The sequence below is a fragment of the Staurois parvus genome, unplaced genomic scaffold (assembly GCF_062004578.1).
Source record: "Staurois parvus isolate SC_StPar_1 unplaced genomic scaffold, SC_StPar_1.0 ptg000429l, whole genome shotgun sequence".
Lineage (NCBI taxonomy): Eukaryota > Metazoa > Chordata > Amphibia > Anura > Ranidae > Staurois > Staurois parvus.
In genome coordinates, this window is record NW_028318225.1 from 915756 (window position 1) to 935373 (window position 19618).

The 19618-nt window shown below is 39.7% G+C and overlaps 1 protein-coding gene across 2 annotated transcripts in view; it reads left to right on the forward strand.

The window, feature by feature from the left end:
• Window positions 1-19618, forward strand: part of GABBR2 (gamma-aminobutyric acid type B receptor subunit 2) — an 810498-nt gene that overhangs the window by 382942 nt on the left and 407938 nt on the right. For both annotated transcript variants that reach the window (XM_089687541.1, XM_089687542.1), the window contains exon 4: window positions 14899-15000. In XM_089687541.1, coding sequence (XP_089543667.1) covers window positions 14899-15000 — 102 coding nt within the window. The remainder of the gene's footprint in view (window positions 1-14898; window positions 15001-19618) is intronic.

The window sequence follows — 19618 nt, forward strand, 5'->3', positions numbered from 1 at the left end:
GTAAAAGGAAACAGTGAGGGTTCATGTACACGGGACGTTTGGAAAATTCTTCTGAATGATGGAAACTGACTACTGGAAAATGTAGGTTAAAAACGTCTGTTTAGCCACATTTGCATACCACGTTTAGGCGCGTTTATGAGCGTTTGCGTTTAGAAGCGTTTTTTAAGATAGCCTCAGGAGACCTTCCAAAATGCCCAGAATGCACTGAAAAACAGTAAAAAATTAACAATTTTAGACATTTTGAGAGAAATAGAGAGAGGAGAAGCAGAGAGAGCAGTATGTGTTGAGATAACCTGTCTTTTCTGGTTGTATTCACTATGGATCCCATCATGAGCATAATGCAGCACGTTCTACCATTTTTTCCTTCACGCAAAACCTGGAACTGATTGCGCTGGTGTACTGGGTCCATCTGAATATATGGAAAAACTTTGCATGCATTTCTGATGATGAAAAAAGGCTCTGGACAGCATCTGGATATGGAACAGTTAAAAACCGCTTCTAAACGCAAATGCTTAAAAAACACGGTTAGCTGCGTTTACACTCATTTACAAGCATTTGGCGTTTGAAACGCTGATAAAATCTACTTCTGAACGCAGGTTTGGTGCTTTAAAAAAAAAGGACTGTAAACTCGACTGCCTGTACACGACTATGTGTACATGGACACATAGGAAAACTTTAGGGAGAGTTCAGGGCTGCTAAAAAAACGTAGAAAATCTCCTGAACATGAGTTTATCAGCTGCAGTGAACATGAACCCTTAATGAGGTGAAGTTGTGGTCAGGAAATTCTAGATGTCAGTGCAGACATCATGCATCCATTGTCAAAAAATCAGGCAGAAGGTCAGGGCAAAAAGCAGAAAGAAAAAAGAAACTTAGAATCTTATCTTGACCTCCTCCCCTCCTCCAGAAAGCTCTCAGATTTCTTGAGAGGTGGAAGGGCTACAGAAGCCCTGACCTGATAGAGCCTCCTAGCCTGACTGAGGCAAACTCCTGCCTCACTCACAGGCTGACTCATCCCAGGCTGCTTTTAAGCCTCTGTCTAAAAAAAGAAAAAAACAAACAGCCTATCTGGCTAACCTGGAGGGCGTTACACACAGGAAGAAGGAAGTGAGTGTAATGCTAGTGTGAGTGTCTACCAAATAAAAACAGGTATGAGTCTGTAATGAAGTACAGTGGTACCTCAGTTTACTAATGCCTCGGTTAATGTAGCCTAGGTTAATGTAATTTTCGGTTTATGAATAAAAATCCATTGAAAATAATGCCTCGGTTTACAATTTTTTTACAAATGTTTTTCACAATACGAAGTGTATGTCGGTGCTGATTTTTAAATGCAATTGCCGGCTTTTTTTTTCTTCACTATAGCTCACAAGATTAGCTGTCACTTTCCCCGCAGTTATAGAAACTTTGTTTCTTTTAAGATACTAAAAGGAAAATATTTTTCTTTTAACTTGGGGAAATAAACTAAAAGAAAACTTTTTCTCTTTTAGCTGGGGGGAAAGTGACAGCTGAATTTCTGAGCTATAGTAAAGAAAAAAAACCCAGCACCATCATAAATAAAAAAACGGCGTGGGGTCCCCCCTCCCATCTATACCAAGCCCTTCGTGTCTGGTATGGATTTTGAGGGGAACTCCCACACCAAAATTTACAAAAATGGAGTGGGGATCCCCCCTCCCATGCATACCAGACCCTTATCTGATACCAGACCTGAAGTGGTTGGTATGGATGGTAAGGGGAACCCCACGCCGTTTTTAATAATTTTTTAATTGCCAGCAATTATTTTACATTCAGCTGTCGGTGGGGAACCCCGCTGATAGCTGAAACATTAACACATGGTTGTCACTACTAAAATACCACCTGACTTAATTAAATAACTCATGCAGTATTTTAGTAGTGTTTACTTTTTTCTGACCTCTGGAACGGATTAATTGGTTTTCAATGCATTCCTATGGGAAACTCATATTATTGGTACCTAATAATAAGGCTTCTGAAGACTTGTTTGTACTTGTTTATGTTTATGCTTATGCTTGTTTTCATTTTGCATTTTTTAAATTATGTGCTCAGCATCTAGGGAGGTGTGAAAAGAGTCTGCCATGTTTCATATGTAGCTAGGTCAAGAGCACATGGCTTTTCTCAGTAGCCATGCAAATTGTGTGTTTTCATGCATTCCTATTAAACTCAGTGAGCCTCTCAATAGACATTGATGGATAAAAAAAATTCACTTGAGCTATTTTTCATGATAGGGGCAGCATAGTGGCTAAATGGTTAGCACTTCTACCTGGCAGTACTAGGGTCGTTGGTTCAAATCCCAACCACAGCACTACCTGCTTGGAATTTGCATGTTCTCCCTGTGCCTGCGTGGGTTTTCTCCAAGTGCTCCAGTTTCCTCCCACACTCCAAAGACATGCTGGTAGGTTAATTGGATCCTGTTTAAACTGGTACTAGTATGTGTATATATTTTATATATATATATATATATATATATATATATATATATATATATATATAAAAATAAATAAAGTGTACAGTATGTGACCCAGATCTACTGAAAATAATGGGATGCCAGGTAACATGCCTTTCATGCAATACACATGTTACAGTGCATGAGTGTGAACAGAGCCCTGAACTTGAGGGCGCATGTGCGACCGTGCTTGATGGCGGACGCTCAGTGACAGAGCTCCGCTCATCCCCGGCACCTCCGGCTCTCCCAGTCCGCTCCACAAGCTGACCACTGCAAGCCACATAAGCCCAGCGCACACCCGGAGACGTAGCATGGGGAAGATCAGGTGCTGGAAGCCCCCCTCACCACCGCTGATGGACCCGCGGCCTTCCCCACTACAGCACTTCCTGTCTAGGCCGGCATCCCCGGCCTCTATTACTGCTCCCAGCCCACAAGGGAGCTCCAGGCACCCGGCGGCCGGGGGAGGGATCGATCAGCCCTCCACAGGGCCCCTCACAGTCCCATCCCAGGAGACTAGCCAGATGGAGGATTCCAGGCACCTACAGGTGGTAGGGGGGGCAGCAGACCACCCTTATTCAGAGCATCTCACAGCTTCAGCCACAGTCCCATCCTTGCAGCCAGTTTTTTTTCATCGATGATGTTTTATTCACTCTTTATACTGGTACAATTACTTTTTGTATTATTACCTAATGATGACTTTACGGTTACTATCCTATAATGTCAAAGGTCTTACCTCTATCCAAAAATGGTGGATGGCTTTGAAGGAATTTCAGTCCTCAGGAGCAGATGTTATTTTTGTTCAGGAGACCCATTTTAAATCGACTGGCTCTTTTCGTTTTGCCTCACGGTTTTTCTCCCAATCCTACTCGGCTTTTGATGCCACTGGGAAGGCTGGGGTAGTCATTTTGATATGGACACACTGATCCCTTCAGGTCGTTTCCTCCAGAGTCAACCCACGGGGTCATTTTATTCTTCTAGAATGTATGTTTGGAGGTTCGCCTCTTATTTTGTTAAATTTGTATGCCCCGAACGTGGGTCAATTGTAGTTCCTTCCCAAACACTCGTCAGATTAAATTCCCTTTCTACACCACACATGATCATTGGTGGCGACTTTAATTTAATTATGTCCCCCCATAAAGACAAGAAGGTCCTTTTTGAATCCACCCCCTCGAAGCAACAATGTTCCTCCTCAAGATCTTTTCGTAAGCGGATCAGGGAACATCATCTCTTTGATTGCTTGGCGGGTTAAACATCCCTTACACAAACAATTTACTTTCTATTCTTCTCCTCATCGCTTAGACCACTTTTTTGTCTCGACTCCTTTACTCCCTCTTTTGGTTTCTTCTGAAATCAATCCTATCACGTGGTCTGACCATGCTTCTCTGACTTTGAATCTTCTTTTCCCTGACTCCCTACAGAAGGCCTGTCACTGGCACCTCATTGAGACTTTTCTCACTACGACCCATGGGAGGCTCATAAGGCTGTCTTTCGGGGACTCTGTATCTCTATGAGCTCCTGTTTAAAAAAGTCCTCTACTGCTGCCGGGGCTTCCCTTATTCACCAATTATCTTTGGGTGAACGTTGTTTACTTGCAAAGCCGTCTATTACTGGGCTTCGGAGGGCAACTTCTCTCCATGACCAGGTTAAAGCCCTCGATTTGCGTAAATCTTCACAGTCCCTTCTTTGGAAACAGAAATTTTATGAATTCTCTAATAAACCACAGTGCATGCTCGTAAAGCAGCTCAAAGCACAATCTCCCTCAACGATGCCTGATCACCTACTCCAACCAGATGATGACTCTACCTACGACCCTCATGTAATGGCCTCAATCTTTGGAACATACTACAAGAACCTTTACAACAGCTTGACCCCAGATCTTCACCCCCCCCCCCCCGGCAAAAGACGTCTTTTGACCTTTTTTGACTCTCTATCCCTCCCGACGTTATCACCCCCTCACCTCTCAGCCCTTAATGCGGACATTTCACAATTATTCGAGACAATCAGATAACTCCCATCCCACAAATCTCCAGGGCCTGATGGACTACCCTATTCCTATTATAAAACCTTTATAGGCATTTTGGCTTCTCATCTTCTTTCCCTATTTCAGGATCTCTTAAACGGCGTCGGCCCCTAGGTGAAATTTTCCCGGGCATATATTTCTTTAATTCCCAAGCCTGATAAAGACCTTTCTACCCCGGCTAACTAAATTCCAACTATAAAATATTTACTAAGATCTTGGCCAACAGGTTGACCAGATTCATCTCCAAGCTCATAGATAGGGATCAGGTGGGCTTTGTGCCGGCTAGACATGCCGCGGACAACATCAGGAGGTCCGTTGACTTGATTGATTTGGTTAACCGATCCTCAACTCCTACTATATTACTGAGCTTAGATGCTCAGAAAGTTTTTGATCGCCTTAGCTGGCCCTATATGTTTATGGTCTTGGAGAAGTTTGGCTTCCGGAGTCCATTTGTGGCTGCCTTAAAAGTTTTTTATTCTTCACCTTCTTCTCAGGTCAGATTAGCATCGTTCCTCTCACCCTCCTTCCAAATGTCAAACGGTACACGGCAGGGTTGCCCGCTTTTCCCCCTACTGTTTATCCTTTGTCTGGAACCGCTGGCTATCGCCATTCGGTCCAACCCTGATATACGCGGGATAAATTCTCATGGGCATGAATACAAATTGTCCCTATTTGCAGACGATATCCTTCTTACATTAACGCACCCTCTTACTTCCCTACCAGTTCTCCATAACACTTTACAATTATTTGGGGCTCTGTCGGGATATAAAGTCAATGCATCCAAAACTGAAGCACTCCCTTTATACATCCCACCCGACGTATTGTCCTTTCTCCAATTGTTTTACCCATATCGTTGGTGTACTCACTCATTATAGTACTTGGGTACTAACCTCACTTCTTCATACCACTCTATATACTTCCCTCCATTATTCATTGCCATTTCCCTACCCATCTCTTTCCTTGGCCACATCAATGTGATAAAAATGAACATACTGCCCAAACTCTTATACCTATTTGCGACTCTTCCCATTCCTATCCCTATGTCTAAGTTACATTCCATTCAAAAATTCCTTTTACGCTTTATCTGGCATGATGAACAACATAAAATCACACGCACTGCACTTCTCTCCTTGTGTTCCATGGGAGGCCTAGGTGATCCGGATAACGTGACTTATTATTATGCTACCCACCTCAGATTCCTACTCTCTTGGTCCGCCCGACATCCTCCCAATATATGGTCTGAGATTGAATCCCTACAACTAACCCCAATTCACCCACGCTCCTTTCTCTGGTCTATGACGGTGGTGGATATCACTTCGTATCGACATCTCTTGCTTGGACCTATGCAATTCTCCCTGTCTATTTGGAAGAGATACAAGGTTAAATTTGCGCTGGCCTCTGACTATTCTCCTTTGACCAATATTCTTTTTAATCCCATCCTTCCGGACAGTCTGGCCATGTCCCATATGCTTCCCTGGGCTTCAGCCGAACTCTTCCAACTGCGCCATCTGATCCACCTGGTGACCCGGGCACTTAAACCCTTCTCTGCTATCCAGAAAAAAACCCATCTTCCTCCCCAGCATTTTTACATCTATTTGCAGATACGTCATTTCTTTTCTACCTTGTCACCTTCTTTGACTCTTGACAAGCCTGCTCCTTTTGAGCGTCTATGTATACAGGGCCCACATCAAAGGGGCATAATCTCCACTACCAGGGGCGGACTGACAACTCATGGGGCCCCTGTGTCCTTGCCCAAACTGAAAAAGCCTAAGAAAAAGGTACCAGGGACATCTCATGGGGCCCCCTACTGACCCTGGGCCCTCGGGCAGTGCCCGAGTTTCCAAACGGTCAGTCCGCCCCTGTCCATTACCTTTAAGCTCCTTATGGACGCCTACCCCTTGTTCAATGAAGCTCACCACTAAATGTGCAAATGGTCCCAATTTCTCAGCTGTGACATTGATTTGGTGCAGTGGAAAAAGATATGGGAAAACGCCTCTAGATCTTCCATATGTGTAGTCTATAAGGAAAATGTGTATAAAATCATGATGTTTTGGTACAGAACACCTGATATACTTCATGCCCGTAACCTGGGTGCTTCTCTGCCTGCTGGCAATGTGGGAGAGAATCTGGTTCTCTTTACCATATTTTTTGGGAATGTAGGTCTATCATTCCCTTTTGGGAGGATGTATGGTCCCTGCTATGTTCTATACTACGTACTGACCTTCCTTTGAACCCCTTTACTTTCTTTTGGGCCTTCCTTTCCCTGGCCTCCCCAAATTGTCCAGGAAACTCTCCATTCATGTTTTGACGGCGGCCAGGAGAAGCATCCTGATGTGTTGGCTCTCTTCCACACCCCCCTCACTGCCGACGTTATTTAAGATTATTACAGACATTAGACAAATGAAATACCTAACAGCTCTCCATGCCAGTTCTGTATCCATATTTGAAACTGTATGGAACCCGTGGGATGCCTATATCTCTGCTCAATGTGCTCAAATTGTACTGATTTGATTATTTTTCCATTTTTCATTGACATTGTATGTTTTTTTTTTGTTTCCTTACATGTTTTTATCATCGTTGAACCTCTTTCTTTTTTCTCAGTTTTTTTCTCAAAGTTTCATGTACATTTATACTTGTGAAATCTCAATAAAAATGTTAATTACAAAAAAAGCCCTAAACTTTCATAACTGAAAAAAGCTGGATTGTATGACTTGCCTGTCTGTGTTCTTTGCAGTATATCATTTACTCTAAATCAACAGGTGTCATTTATTTATGTTAACACACAATTTTTATCGTTGATTTAAATTTTTACCATGCTGACCTAACAGTGCCACCCAGTGGACCTGAAACAGCTAAACCTGTTGTAAATGGTGATAAACGTTATAGTGTTAACAGATACTCCATTGGTGTGCAGAAAAGAAAACTTTGTAAATTATATCCATATCAGATATGTATGCTTCAAAAATATGTCAAACATGTATGCACATCAGAAATTTTCACTTGCTTATCACTTGCTGCATGCTTGTTTTGTTGTTCTTATTTGATTTTGGGTAATATATTAGAGTCGCTGGGGATGTAAGATGAGGGAGATTAAAGTACCAGGCTAACAAACATGAAATACAATGCATATATACTGTAGTTCTTGCTCTGCTAAAATGTAAAATCTAATTTTGATTCGGCACAGAGTTGTCTACTATCCCTAGCAGTTTGTTTTGTTTTTTGCTTTTTTTTAGGCATTTGCATTACTAAATTAACTACATAAGCTAAGTGGTAGTTTTTCAATGCGTAAGTAAAGAAATTCATGCTGTTCAAGGCTTTTCACCAGTTCTTCAAAAAAGAAGGCAAAACACAATTCTAGTAACATACTTAGGGGTTTATTTACTAAACATGGAGAGTACACAAATTAGGCTCACTTCTGCTTAGAAGCCAATCAGCTTCCAGGTTTTATTGCCAAATCTTAATTCAACAAGCTGAGGTTAGAAGCTGATTGGATACAATGCACAGGTGCAGCAGATTCTGAGTGAACCAGCTTTAATAAATCTCCCCTTACTGTATATTGAATTGCTACAAACAGTCTTTGGTTGCAGTTAGGTACATGGTGTAATAACAACTGCAATATTTAGAAGTTGGATAAAAGGTTTAGCACAATAAAACCACTTTGTCACTACATTAATACATAGGTATATAAATATCAGACCAAAAAAAGGACAAATGAGCAGGAAAAATGGACAGAGGGACTTGCTTCTAAAAGAGAAACATGCCCTTTAAATAAGGGACAGTAGGAAGTAATGAAACAATGGACTGAATAAGGTGTTGAAGATGAGAATTACTATGGTGAAATTAGTTAAGAAACTTCAAAGTTAATACACCCCCTTACAATACAAGAGCTATATATCATGCCTTGTGCCTTGTGCAAAAGTAACAACTAGAGAGAATGTCAACACTTTCATTCTACACTTTCATTCTCATTGACTAGAGTGACCTTTTTACCATGAAAGAACCGTTGAAATAGTTTTAGATTATATCTACAATTTACGGTACATTAGTATCATCATGTAAGTTGTAGATATTATAATACAAATAAAATAAGAACATGAAATACCTAGCATATCTGCCACCCAGAGTAAATCATATTTAACATGCCCCTGCCATATGCAGCAAAGGTATTTTCAGTAATAATTATGAAATAAAACAGAAGATAATCATGGGCAGAATATAAACACAAGCTTTGAAGATTGTAGTATCCCTTTACATTGTTGATCAGTGGTAGAAAGGCCCCTTTCAGTTAGTAGTCAATGAAAGAAATGGGGGTTCATGGGAGAATTAATTTTATGTTGGTTGTCAGTTGGATTGGATGGTTCATGGGAGAATGCCCCCTTTATAATGGTGGTCAATCATGTGAGATGCAAGAGGAGAGGTTCCTTTTGATGTGCTGAGCAACATTGGTGCCAGAACTAAGCTATCACCATCAGGTGGGAGATCACTGTAAGCAAAATTGTAAATCTCACAATCTGTGTACATTTAAAAAAAAAACCTAGTGCAACCAAAAACAAAATGTATATGTTCCCCCCAAAAATGGAATACAATTCCTTATCATCTTGTGTTAAAATGATGCTGCTGACAAGTAATTTTAGATGACAGGCATCTCTATTGTGTTCTTTTGATACAACTTTGGAATACAAGTTCAGTTGGCTACAATTTAGAATCGGGTCTGCCAGTGCAATATTTCACAAAAGAATAAAAGTAATTAAAGTTAAACATTTCTAAATATTACCTACCTCAAATTTTTAAAGCCATTTTACTTTTTATCGTTTTCCTTCGGTATGTAATATTTAAATTATTTTTGAAAAGTCGTAAAATTATTTTTTTGTTTGATTGAAAATCAACTTCCTGCCCTTTCAGTACAATGTTCTATGCAGGCATAGGTGAGTATTGATCACGCACCTCATCACAAGTGCTATTACACAGACTTGTAGTGTTAAGAAGGGTTGTGCATAGACAGTGGCTTTTTAGACTGCACATTTATATTTAGGCTCATCAGCTACTTCAGGAAATTAAAGGTAATGATGTGGAAAATAGTGGGTTGTTAGCATCTGTCTGAATGAAAATCTGTATTCCAGTATAAAAGTGCCTGTGAAAAAACAATTCCAATGGACAGTACAGAAATAAAACACAATAAAGTTAATCTGATATAACAATGAACAGCAAAAAGTTACTCTACTCCTGAATTAGTTAAATGTATAGTAGCTGATGGCACAAACATAACGAAGTATGGAATGTGCAAAAACCTCAACCTTAAGTAAAAATTACAATATTTTGTGAACAAAATTTAAACCATACTTGCCTTACCAGGCAAATGAGGAGTGAAGGTATTAATATGCACGACAAGATGCTTGGCACAATACATTCCACATTAAACTTCATTGGCTGCACCATCGAGATTGCAACCTATATACAGTTGCAAGAAAAAGTATGTGAACCCCTTGGGATTACGTGGAGTTTTGCATGAATTGGGCATAAAATGTGCTCTGAACGTCATCTAAGTCACAACAATAGAAGAACACAGTCTGCTGAACATAATACTACACAAACATTAGATGTTGCCATGGTTTAATTGCACATAACATGTAAACATTCACAGTGCAGGGAGGAAAAAGTATGTGAGGCCCTAGCTTAATGACTTCTCCCAGAGCTAATTGGAGCCAGGAGTGAGCCAACCTTGACTCCAATCAGTGTGATGATATTGAATGTGTTGCTGACAGCTGTCCTGCCCTTAAAAAACACACACCTGTTTTGGGTTTACTGGTTTCAAGAAGCACTGTCTGATGTGAACCATGCCTCGCAGAAAAGAGCTCTCAGAAGACCTACGATCAAGAATTGTTGACTTGCATGAAGCTGGAAAGGGTTACAAAAGTATCTCCAAAAGCCTTGATGTTCATGTGTCCACGGTAAGACAGACTGTCTACAAATGGAGAAAGTTTAGCACTGTTGCTACTCTCCCTATGCGTGGTCGTCCTGTAAAAATGACTGCAAGAGCACAGCGCAGAATGCTGCATGAGGTAAAGAAGAATCCCAGAGTGTCAGCTAAAGACCTACAGAAATCTCTGGCACATGCTAACATTTTTGTTGACACATCTACAATAAGGAAAACATTAAACAAGAATGGAGTACATGGGAGGACACCACGGAGGAAGCCATTGCTGTCCAAAAAGAATATTGCAGCACGTTTGAAGTTTGCAAAAGAGCACCTGGATGTTCCACAGCACTACTGGCAAAATATACTGTGGACAGATGAAACCAAAATTGTGTTGTTTGGGAAGAACACACAACACTATGTGTGGAGAAAAAAAGGCACAGCACACAAACATCAAAACCTCATCCCCACTGTAAAACATGGCGGAGGGAGCATCATGGTTTGGGGCTGCTTTGCTGCCTCAGGGCCTGGAAGGATTGTTGTCATTGATGGGAAAATGAATTCCAGAGTTTATCAAGACATTTTCCAGGAAAACATAGGACCATCTGTCCGCCAACTGAAGCTCCGCAGAGGATGGGTGATGCAACAGGACAATGACCCAAAGCATACAAGTAATTCAACAAAACAATGGCTGCAACAGCACAGAATACGCCTTCTGGCGTGGCCCAGTCAGAGTCCTGACCTCAACCCGATTGAAATGCTGTGGCATGACCTTTAGAGAGCGATTCACACCAGACATCCCAAGAATATTGCTACACTGAAACAGTTTTGTGAAGAGGAGTGGTCTAAAATTACTCCAGATCGTTGTGCAGGTGTGATCTGCAACTACAGGAAATGTTTGGTTGAGGTTATTGCTGCCAAAGGAGGGTCGAGTTATTAAGTCCAAGTTATTAAGTTCACATACTTTTTCCTCCCTGCACTGTGAATGTTTACATGTTATGTGCAATTAAACCATGGCAACATCTAATGTTTGTGTACTATTATGTTCAGCAGACTGTGTTCTTCTATTGTTGTGACTTATATGACGTTCAGTGCACATTTTATGCCCAATTCATGCAAAACTCCACGTAATCCCAAGGGGTTCACATACTTTTTCTTGCAACTGTAGATGATTGTATGACAAAAAAAAGGATAAAGTCCTCAACTGGTTGAAAACTAACTGACACAAGTGGTCTAAGATTTTTTGACCCGTTTGAACATCAGGCTTTGATTTTTCATGCTTCTCATGTAGGAAGGTTTACCACTCTATTATACCTAGCTTAAATATTACACAAATGATCACATGGAGAACAAAACTGACTAAGACAGAACTAATTGCAACTGTGTTGTCTATAAAGAAATGCACTAACACTATTATGAAAACAAACTGTGTAGTCTGAGCATTAACCACTTCAAGTGACAAGTGTGTCATTCTTACAGCAGTTATGCTACCTGGAAAAAACATATCACCTAGCTTTCAGTACTTTTGACAACATTTTCATTCACTCTCATTTGGCCTTAAAGCACTCATGCCAGTCATACAACTCAAAACATGTAGCGCTCCAAAGCAAGGGCAAGATTGAATATATACTGGCCTACTGTTGGAAACTACAAGGTGTGTCAAAAAAGGCAGCAAGAGAAAGGTTTTTTTCACACAACATAACGAATGAATTAGTGTGGCAAAGACTAGCAATGAATATCTCTTCATTTGAAAGATGTACTTGCTTGCTGATTATTCTCCACCTAGTGAAGGTGTGGGAAATTTCTGGCTGACTGCAGGCTAGTGACTTGGCACTTTTTTGTGTCCTCCAGGCCCATGAGATGCTCTATGGCATGGAAGTGCTTTACCTTATCAAAAAGGCAAATACTATAACTCACCATAGCTGCTGAACTTGGTGTTTGTAGTAGTAGTTTGCATTTGGCTACACAAAGTTCAGGGAGCACTCTAAATCACTGCAGAACAACCTTGATAAATAATGGTGGCTAATCTTTATTGAGTCTGGATGTGTTATCTTAAATGCCTCAAAGGATATATTAATAAACAGTGACTGCACCAAAAGTTATGGTGTTTGGTTACCAAATAGTGGTTCTATTGGATACATATTTCTGTGTCTTGTTTAGATACATCATGATGGATGACTGGCGAGGAAGGTCAAAATATTTAAACAAATACAGTATAGGAAACTCATACATAATAACACTACTTTCGCCATAGCAGTTCATCTTTTTTTAAATTTTTGAGCTAAAGGTTCGAATAGAATTTTGATATCCAACACTTTCAGGTGTGTTGAGTGCCTGTATCTCCCTGCTGCATGGTATGGCTGCCTTTACCCAAGAGCCACATACCTAATTTTTCACAATATGGTAAAAAGCACATAAGAAGCAAATCAAGGTTACATTCATACACTTTCATATACAGTCCTTTCATTCATACATGCACATACTAATACTTACTTAAAATTACTTTTGCTCAAAAAAGCTGGCATAAAAAATAAGTACCTCCAAAAAAGCAAGTAAATATATTTCTTTCTGCAAGACCATTCCAGTAGATCCCTGGCTGAAATATCTTCTAAAATCTGTGCTTCGAGAAGTGTCAATCTGGTATCATGCTTTGCTCAGTGGTTTTTTATTTCTCCAATCCCAAACATCACTACAGGATACATTAGATTGGATCAAGAATGCTGTGGAAGGTAGGAGTGTACAGAGGGGCATGTGGGACTGCTGGAGACCTGGGCTGCTGCACTCTCTACGTGAAAGTAGCAGTCTGACGTTCCAATGTGCTGCCAGCACAGGGTATTGTAACCCATATTTCAGCAATTACCAACTAAAAAACCTAAAGCAGCAGCATAGTGATTGCTAAATATGCACCCTGACTGCATTGCAGGAATAAATAAGGAACATTCAATTGGGCACCCTTTGAGGACCAAGGGACGTATTTGTCCCATGTTTGTAATTGCGTGTATCATCTGATTAAGAACTTAAAACTCTTTTTTTTTTGGTTTGAGTCAAAATATTAGTTCTTATTAACAAACAACAAATGGATCTAGCTTTTTGCCAATTATTTCATGAAATGGCTTAATTACAGCAACTGAAGTGTACAAACTTTAAAAACAAAAAAAATTTATTCTTTTGGCGTTCCAAAACCTTACGGTCCTCAAAGGGTTAGACAACAGAGTCTCTTTAACAGGGCACTGAGATGGAAGTCAATAAGATACCACCTTTCATATATTTGGAGCTGTCAGAACAGTGAGAGAGATGATTTGCATTTGCTGTGGGTGGGCCTCTATGATTAAGCCTCACATTGGGGGAAATGCTTTCCCCACAGGTGGAGATCATTGTGAAGCCTTTCTAATACAGTTGTTACCAGTGGTGTTTTTAGGACTGAGCCTGACAAGCCTTTAGTAAGCCTAACTAGCACATGGCAGCAGGAATTGAGCCAGCCAATATACTGGGGCCAATATACTAGAGCAGTACAGTTTTGTTTTCAGAGGATTAAATGCTGTGGGTAGGTTACTAAATTGTACACAATGCTCTTGTACATCTGAAGCAATGAAAACGTAAGGGTTAATTATGCAGAAGGCACAGAGCTGTGATTAATGGTGCATGGTTGTGGCACTGCATGATCATTTGTGGCTTCCTGTAACTGTCTGTTACCCCATTTCATTGTTTTACAAATAGCTAAAGATCCTGGGTTCCTCTGTAAACAATCACAGGTTATACACTGTTTGAAAAAAGAATGAACAAATATAATTTGTGTAGCTGAACTCTTGTGTTTTAAGCAATAATTTAAACAAACTATACATATTAACATCTTTTTCTACTTACCTGTTAGTAATACTATGAGTTAACTCTTGTTGTTCTTTCTGATCGTTGTCAAAATTTACTTTTTACGTAATTTTGTTATTATTACTATTTCATCTGCATATCCATAATGTTAATAGGCGGATAACTGCCCAACTTCATTACACTTTAAATAGTGTTTTAAAAGTCATTTAAATGGTAATGTCCTCAGAAAAATAGTCTGCGCCACCATGTTAAGGATGACCTCTTTTGAATCCTGTTACAAAGCACTTGATGATATTGGCCACGTGCCAAAAGATTAATTGAAGGCCACCCGTGATTTTCTAACGATTAGTGACATTGTGCATACATTTTGTAATTACCATTAATAAATTGCTCCCATAAATTTTAACAGGTTGCTGGACGAGAATCTGGCAAAATATAAAAATCAATCATGTACATTACAGAGATCCAACATTTTTTTCTCAGCAGCCTCATTTTATTATGCTAATAATTCTGCTTCCTGTGATGATCTCGATGAATTGTTTTAGGATCCTGTAAAAAAGAAAATGGAGACATTAATCATACTGTATCTGTGTACTTTCTCAAGATAATGCAATGCAGTCCATCTGGTCTCTCCTTAACAGTGACCAATTTTTCCATTTACCCTTTCATTCTATTTCCTGGCAGGTGAGAAATGATTTAACTGGTGAACTGGAAGGTGCAGATATCCAAATTGCAGACACTGAAAGTTTCTCCAATGATCCATGCATCAGTGTAAAAAAGCTTAAGGTATGTACAGAAAAGCATTACTGTATATATATAAACCTAAGAAAGAAAACATAATATGTGATACACCTTACCAGTCCATGGATGTGGTGGCCACATTAGATTTCTTTTTATTTTCCTTTCTTTTCACCTTGTAATATATTTCATGTCTTAGAGTTACAACTGTCACTTACTGTATTATGTAGGTGAAGAAAGAGTGTTGCCACCCTAGGCCTATAGAACACCTCACACGCCCCCTCTTCTTTAACCAATTGTCTTCCAGAGGATTTACCCCCCTTCCTGACCAGTCCATTTTTTGCGATACGTTGCTGCATTACTTTAACAATTGCGCGGTCATGCAACGCTGCACTTAAATGAAATTTATGTCTTTTTTTCCCTCACAAATAGAGCTTTCTTTTGGTGGTATTTGATCATTTCTGATTTTTTTTATTTTTTTACGATATAAACCAAAAAAACAATTTTGAAAAAAATAAAAAATTTTTTACATTTTGCTATAAAACATATCCAGTAAAAAATAAAAAAAATCAAATTCCATCGTAAGTTTAGGCCAAAATGTATTATACTACATGTCTTTGCTAAAAAAATGTAAATTAATTGGTTTACGTGAAAGTTATAGCGTCTACAAATGGCAGTACATATACTGGAATTTTTTTTTTTTTTTTATACTAGTAATGGCAGCGATCAGCTACTTTTAGTGGGACTGCGGCGAGCATTCTGACACTGGATGGGAACTGACTAGCTGCCACTGACATCCCAATGACACTAATACAGTGGTCAGAGATAATAAAAAGCACTGACACTGTACTAATGACACTGGGCAGAAAGGGGTTAACATCTGGGGCGATCAAAGGGTTAATTGTGTGCTGTGTGCTGTTTTACTAGAGAAACATGCTGCTTTGTATCGCTCTGCTATGCAGAGCGATACAAAGCAGCATGTCAGTGCTGATAGGAGAGAGATATGTGTTGATTACACACAGACCTCTCCCCTTTCACTGTTCCTTGGTGATTGCTGGGTGCTGGCAGGGAATCTACGGGACCCAGTGATCGACAGCTGTAGGCGCCAATTGCGGCATGGGTAGGGTGGCACATGCATGCACCCCCGACCCAGAAATGCGAAATCACGTATATATATATACACGATTTTGCACAACCCTGTAGCAGTAGTTCTGCTATAGGGAGGCAGGGAACCTGTTAATAGGGAAGATGTTCTACAGTTCTAACACACTTCCTGATGATATTGCATGAGATAATACTGCAGAGTACACATGACAGCACTGAATACCTGGCAGGATCAACAATTTTTATGTTTTCATGTATTAAACACATATAGCAAAACATTTCAACAGATCAAAAGGGAACAAAATAAGAGAAGTTCATTGTTAGAGTTTACACACACTTTAAATTGGGCAATGTGTTCATAAAATTATGTTGCCGACCGCTCCCAGTACATATAGTGCAGGCAGACGTATGCCACAGGCTAAATGATGTACCTGTAATTTGCTTTGTGTCCTCAGGAAAATTGTCCTTACTTTGATCTGCCAGGGGGATCACAATGGGATCACAATGTCAACAAAACTGTTATGAATTAATTCCATTCATAACAGCTGCTTTTCCTAAAGTGGACTGTGATTGGCCCACAGCTATCACATGGTACATGGGCCAATCACAGCACCCTGTATCATGTGATAGCTGTGGGCCATTCATAGATCACAGTAGTAAAATCACAGCTTTTATGAATGTAACCCAGCCTTGACAATTCAAAACTTTGCTGTTATAGTGAATTTCACTGTAACAGCAAATCAAAGTGTGAAAATAAAAATCCCTTATCACCCTGTTACTATGGTGACACTGAACTACTCTGATGAAAGTATGAAAACAAACTGTAAAAAAAAAAAAAAGAAACAATGTTTAACCACATGCTTGCCAGGCACTTAAACCCACTTCCGGCCCAGGCCAATTTTCAGCTTTCAGTGCTCTCACACTTTGAATGACAATTACTCAGTCATGCAACACTGTACACATATAACATTTTCATCTTTTTCCACACAAATAGAGCTTTCTTTTGGTGGTATTTAATCACCACTGTTTTTTTTATTTTTTGCACTATAAAGACCGGATATTTTGAAAAAAAAATGTGTTTTTCTTAGTTTCTGTTATGAAATGGTGGGCACTGATGAGCACAGATGGACACTCACTGGTGGGCACTGATGAGCAAAGATGAGCACTGATGGGCACCGATGAGCACAGATGGGCACTGATGGGTAACGATGAGCACTAATATGCACTCACTGGCGGGCACTGATAAGCACAGATGGGTACTGATGAGCATAGATAGGGCACTCATGAGCACAGTCAGTGCAGTGCTGAGCACTCGGTATTGGTGTGAGGAAAGGAGAGAAAACCCAGGCATGACCCTGCTGTGTTTACATTTGTGATCGTTCTGTCCAATGACAAGCAATCACAAATGTAAGCAGCCACTGTAATTGGCCATTCACCCCCCTCTTTGTGATGTGCTGTGTTCTCGATGCGCGCTGCCAGGGGCACGCAGGAAGCACGAACACGGGAGGACGTCATATGACGCCCTCCCAGAAGAATAAATTGGAAAATTTAATTAAAATTTTTTTTTTCATAATGTCACCAGTTAGTGTCCCTGATCACCACCACACCAGTCATACAATGCTGCTGTGCTGCACTGGTGACAGTTTGTAAAAAAAAAATCTTCATTTTCCAAAAAATTGTGACAAATAATTATGACTTTAAAAAACTCACCATGCCTTTTACTAAACACCTCAGACTGTCTGGTTTCCAAAAAGAGTTAATTTGGGTGGTAATTGTACTGGTCTGGCATTTTATTTCCTCAAGAAATAAAATAAGTCATCAGTACATTAGAACTGATAAATTTTCAAAGATATATAGTATACCATAGTTTGTAGACACTATAACTTTTACATAAACCAATTAATATACACTTATTGTGATTTTGTTTTACCAAAGATGTATAGCAGAATATATTTTGGTCTAAATTCATGAAGAAATTAGATTTTTTGATTTTTTTTTATTGGATATGTTTTATAACCGAAAGTAGAAAATTGACAGTCTTTTTTTCGTTTATATAATAAAAAAATAAAAAAAACCCAGTGATGATCAAATACCACCAAAAGAAAGCTGTATTTGTGTGAAAAAAAAATTATATAAATTTCATTTATGTACAGTGTTGTGTGACCGTGTCAGTTAAAGTAGCACTGTTACGAATAGGAAAAAATGGCTTGGTCATGAAGGAGGTAAAACCTTCCAGAGCTTGAATTGTTAAACCTGCCATGTGAGAGTTACCAGAGCTGCCATTGCTGACCTCCTTCTGAAAATATATAATTTTATAATGATCCACTAGTATTTTGTGAGTCACTGACCTGCAAAAAGTATGCAGATCAGAAATGTTGAAGAGGATCAGAGGTCTTTGACTGAAGGACCTGATTTTTCAAAAGAAGAGGTTTGCAGTGAAAATCTCTAGAGATGAGCGAATCGAACCAGGCGAACCGGAATTCGATACGAATTTCAGGAAAAATTCGATTTGCGTCGAATCCGAATATTTGCCTACTTCGGGTGCGCGAATCGGATTTTTCCCGATCAGCCGGCAAAAGTGTCCCTGCAGAGAGCTCCGCTATTTCTGACAGTTCTCTGACAGAAGGAACACATGTACAGCGGTTGAAACATTGTATCTATTTGTTTCCATTTAGGATACAGATGTTTTTATTCGGAAACAGATGTTTCAACCGCTGTACACGTGAAGGAGCTGTCAGAGAACTGTCAGAAATAGAGGAACTCTGCAGATACACTTTTTGCCGGTTTGGAATTCTTATTTTCATCCTACTTCTTCTTCTTCTTCATCCTCATCCTCATCCTCAGAAGAAGAAGAAGAGGATGAGGATGAAGAAGAAGAAGAAGAAGAAGAAGTAGGATGAAAATAAGAATAATTCCAAGCCGGCAAAAAGTGTATCTGCAGAGCTCCTCTAAGTGTATCTGCAGAATAGAGGAGCTCTGCAGATACACTTTTTGCCGGCTTGGAATTATTCTTATTTTCATCCTACTTCTTCTTCTTCTTCCTCTTCATCCTCATCCTCTTCTTCTTCTTCTGAGGATGAGGATGAAGAAGAAGAAAAAGAAGAAGAAGAAGAAGTAGGATGAAAATAAGAATAATTCCAAGCCGGCAAAAAGTGTATCTGCAGAGCTCCTCTATTCTGCAGATACACTTAGAGGAGCTCTGCAGATACACTTTTTGCCGGCTTGGAATTATTCTTATTTTCATCCTACTTCTTCTTCTTCTTCTTCATCCTCATCCTCAGAAGAAGAAGAAGAGGATGAGGATGAAGAAGAAGAAGTAGGATGAAAATAAGAATAATTCCAAGCCGGCAAAAAGTGTATCTGCAGAGCTCCTCTAAGTGTATCTGCAGAATAGAGGAGCTCTGCAGATACACTTTTTGCCGGCTTGGAATTATTCTTATTTTCATCCTACTTCTTCTTCTTCTTCTTCCTCTTCATCCTCATCCTCTTCTTCTGAGGATGAGGATGAAGAAGAAGAAGAAGTAGGATGACAATAAGAATAATTCCAAGCCGGCAAAAAGTG